This window comes from Bison bison, unplaced genomic scaffold (assembly GCF_000754665.1).
Source record: "Bison bison bison isolate TAMUID 2011002044 unplaced genomic scaffold, Bison_UMD1.0 scf7180017864492, whole genome shotgun sequence".
NCBI classification, from domain to species: Eukaryota; Metazoa; Chordata; class Mammalia; order Artiodactyla; family Bovidae; genus Bison; species Bison bison.
The window spans coordinates 1,293,789-1,297,453 of NW_011495051.1; the positions used below are offsets into that span (position 1 = coordinate 1,293,789).

At 51.9% G+C, this 3,665-nt stretch overlaps 1 protein-coding gene across 1 annotated transcript; it reads left to right on the forward strand.

The window, feature by feature from the left end:
* Nucleotides 1-492: 492 nt before the first annotated feature.
* On the forward strand, nt 493-2,640 carry IL13 (interleukin 13). The gene is made up of 4 exons (XM_010863599.1): nt 493-841; nt 1,795-1,848; nt 2,091-2,195; nt 2,533-2,640. Exons 1-4 carry the CDS (start codon nt 668-670, stop codon nt 2,638-2,640), a joined length of 441 nt encoding a protein of 146 aa, XP_010861901.1. The 5' UTR covers nt 493-667.
* The last annotated feature ends 1,025 nt before the right edge of the window (nt 2,641-3,665 follow it).

The window sequence follows — 3,665 nt, forward strand, 5'->3', positions numbered from 1 at the left end:
GCACATACTGAGAGTTATCAGCAAAACAACCTTCCAAAGGAAAGCTCCTGCAAGGATCCCTGAATCTGACTGGATCTTTCAATGGAGACCTGGGAATCTGAAATTCCACAGTCCTTCCCACACTGGGGCAACAGGGAACCAGATGGGTTAAAAGACATGAACATCACTCTTCTTTTATCTTGTTTGGATTTTGTATCCAGAGCAAGCATTGTTTTGGTAATGTAACAGAACTGTTCAATGAAAAAATAATCCCTCCAGATTCCCACATCTGATAGACTGTGATCAGAGCACTGTCTCTCCAGCATTTCTGGTGACCCAAAGGGATCTGCGGACAGGAGCTGGGTGAGCACTCGCTAAAAGTGCTGGAGTTCCAGCTGGCATAGTTGACATCGGGCTGCCCTCGGGGTCCTCTCATTCACCCCTGCAGTAAGTTCATCCAGATCTCAAAACTGCCCTAGACCCTTCTCAGTAATAAGTCCACAAGAAATCAAATTCTTTCCTTTATGCGACACTGGATTTTCCACAAAGTAAAATTAAGATGAGTAAAGATGTGGTTTGTAGATAGTGCCCGACAAAGCAGAGACCAGGGTGTGAGGCGTCACCACTTGGGCCTATAAAAGCTGCCACAAGTGCCTAAGGCCACAAGACACGCAGCTTAGGCCAGCCTATGCGTCTGCTCCTCAATTCTTCCTGTGCTGTTCTAGGCTCCATGGCGCTCTTATTGACCGCGGTCATTGTTCTTATCTGCTTTGGTGGCCTCACCTCCCCAAGCCCTGTGCCTTCTGCTACAGCCCTCAAGGAGCTCATTGAAGAGCTGGTTAATATCACCCAGAACCAGAAGGTGAGTGCCTGTGGGCCAGGGTCCCAGCTCTGAGGGTGCAGGGGTGAGGGGGTCTCAAGGAAGAAGCCCTGAGGACTGCAAGGTGAGTCTGGCCTTGAGGGAGAGGAGCCAGGGGTGAAGTGCAGCAGTATGGATGGACCCATGAAGGAATATGGCAGAGCCCCCAGCAACCACCTGCTCCCCTGGCCTGGCCCTGCCTGCCATGGTCAGCTCCTGCTCAGTGGTTTTGGAACAGAGGAAAGAAGAGAAGAGCTGGCACCCTCCTAGAACTATTTTGGCATTTGCCAACTAGATCTGAACACCATAATGGAGCCATTATTCACAGCATCTTAGTTAAACCCATTCTTATGGAAGCATCCATGAGTGGGGTCAGCTCCTCTCCCCAGTGGTGACGGCCCACACTTTCTGAGCACTATAATGTGCCAGGCCCATTTCTGGGGCTTTACATCTTATAACATCGCTGCCAACCACCTCAAGAGACAGGTACGATACCCCATTTTATTGACATCAGTGAGGTTAAATGACAAAAGTCAGATTCAAGCCAGTACTGGGTGACACCAGAGTGCCCATGCTCTGAACTGCAGCATCCCCAATTCAGAAGGCAAGCTGTTTCTAGACTAGACTCCCATCACCTCCCATCAGACTGGCCTGGCCACCCTGCCCTGGGCCTTCCCTGCAGGCCCCCTGTCAGCCAGTGTCACCTGCCCTCCCACTATGGCTCTGGCAAGCTTCACACAAGGCTGTCCCTTACTGGTTGTGGCACTCAGTATTTCTCTCTCAGTTCTAAGCCCCTGGACAGTGGGTCTCCGCTACTGTGCAGAGTGGAAAATGAAGCTCGGGAACACTGAAGGTCCCAGGTCTGCAGTCCTGGGAATGCCTGTGGGGCCTGATCCCTGTGGAGGCCTGGCCTGAGACCCTGCCAGCACTCAGCTCGCTGTCCTTTGCTCCCTCAGGTGCCGCTGTGCAATGGCAGCATGGTGTGGAGCCTCAACCTGACGAGCAGCATGGTGAGGACCCCCCAACACTGCGGCGACACGTCCAGGGCTGCAGCCCTCTGAGGTCGTGTCTGAGCCTCACTCACACAACTGGGGGGTTCCAAGCAAGCTTTAAGAGCCACTCTCTGCCCCCTCATAATCTGGTCTCCCCCACCACCCAGACCTGTCTCCGCCGGGCCGCTCAGTTCCCCTCCTCCTACAGACTCACTGAACGTGCTGCCTGACTCCCTGGTGTTTCCCCCCACCCCCCACAGTACTGTGCAGCCCTGGACTCCCTGATCAGCATCTCCAACTGCAGTGTCATCCAAAGGACCAAGAGGATGCTGAATGCACTCTGTCCTCACAAGCCCTCAGCTAAGGTAAGGCCCCCCTGTCCTTTGACCTGGCACCCACTTCTGCCAGCCCTCGGCTCACCCTGGGAGCCCCAGAGCATCTGAGACATGTGTCCACAAAGGGGTGGGCCCACTGTGGAAGCAGAGACATGGCTTTGGGATTTCCAAGACATGGGCTTGGGGGCTCCCAACTCCTACCTGAGCTTCATTCAGTCCCACATCTGTAAAATGTGGGTGAGAGCAGTACCCACCTCATGGGGGCTTTTGTGAAGAATGAACCAGCTGGTGAGTGGAAAGCCCCTGATAGATGCTGATCGTCCTCACTCTGGCGTCCCACCAACATGCTGGCCTCTTTGCCTTGCAGCAGGTTTCCAGTGAGTACGTCCGAGACACCAAAATTGAAGTGGCCCAGTTCTTAAAAGACCTGCTCAGACATTCAAGGATCGTTTTTCGCAATGGAAGATTCAACTGAAACATGAAAAGCTAGCATTATTATCTGCAGAGGCAGATCCTGACCATCTAAGTTGCAGATTTATTTTTCTTTCAGATGTCAGAAATTTCTTGGGGAGACTAAAGGAGGGTTAGGGAGGGGGGATAAGATGTCCTTAGCTTAGACTTGAGCCTGCGCTGCCTTCCTTGAGCCTAGCCAACTTCAGCTGCCCTGTGTCTTGATATCTGGGACTCAGCCCAGCAGGTCTCCTCCATCCAGGAATCCGAGCTCGGTGGACAAGGGTGGGCCTTGCCCCACATGACCTCCCCTCCTCAGAACAAACTGTAGTGTTTATTAGACACCTGGTGGAGGAGACACCTGCTTTACACAGGGGCAACTGAGGCAGAGAGCAGCCCAGGCACATTCCTTCTTGGCCTTATTTATTATTGTGTGTTATTTAAACAAGTGTTTTTGTCTGTACTGGGGTTAGGAGGGACTGTTACTGCCAGAACTTGGAGCCAAGGGCTTGGAGACTTGGGGCTCCAGCACTAAAGCAGTGGGCATTAGGAATCCCTGGCAGTAAGTACTGTATGCAAACTTCTGCTACCTCACTAGGGTCCTGGGGCCAAGGCAAGGGACAGGAGAGAGAGCCAGAGTAGCCACTCTTGTCTGATAGCCAGCAGTGGGCCCTCAGCCAAATAATTTATTATTTTTCCTAGTATTTAAAGTTAAGTATTAAAATATGTTATCAAAGAGTTAATAATATATAGAAGTCTAGAACACTGCATATGGTGTGTATGGACTGAGGGGGGTCACTGAAGAAACTGTTTCATTGACTTTGTCAAGCTGAAAGCTAAAATAAAAATGATGACGAGAGACCTGATGGTGTTTGCATTTTATTTTGGCCTTTTGGGGATACTGGCCTGTGTTCTTAAAACTCTGAGCAGCTCTCCGGGAAGCAGGCCAGCTGGAGGAGGGGGCCTAGGATAGAGTGGAGGGGGAGTAAGGGACGAGACCTAGGCTGAAAGAAAAGCAGCAGACCCCTTGGGGAGAGGAGACCTGGCCAG

Excerpts from the sequence above, each read along its gene's own strand:
- IL13 (XM_010863599.1), top strand. The coding sequence starts at position 668 with ATGCGTCTGCTCCTCAATTCTTCCTGTGCTGTTCTAGGCTCCATGGCG. Across the intron at positions 842-1,794 it reads ATATCACCCAGAACCAGAAG|GTGCCGCTGTGCAATGGCAG; the intron begins GTGAGTGCCTGT and ends TTGCTCCCTCAG. Across the intron at positions 1,849-2,090 it reads TCAACCTGACGAGCAGCATG|TACTGTGCAGCCCTGGACTC; the intron begins GTGAGGACCCCC and ends CACCCCCCACAG.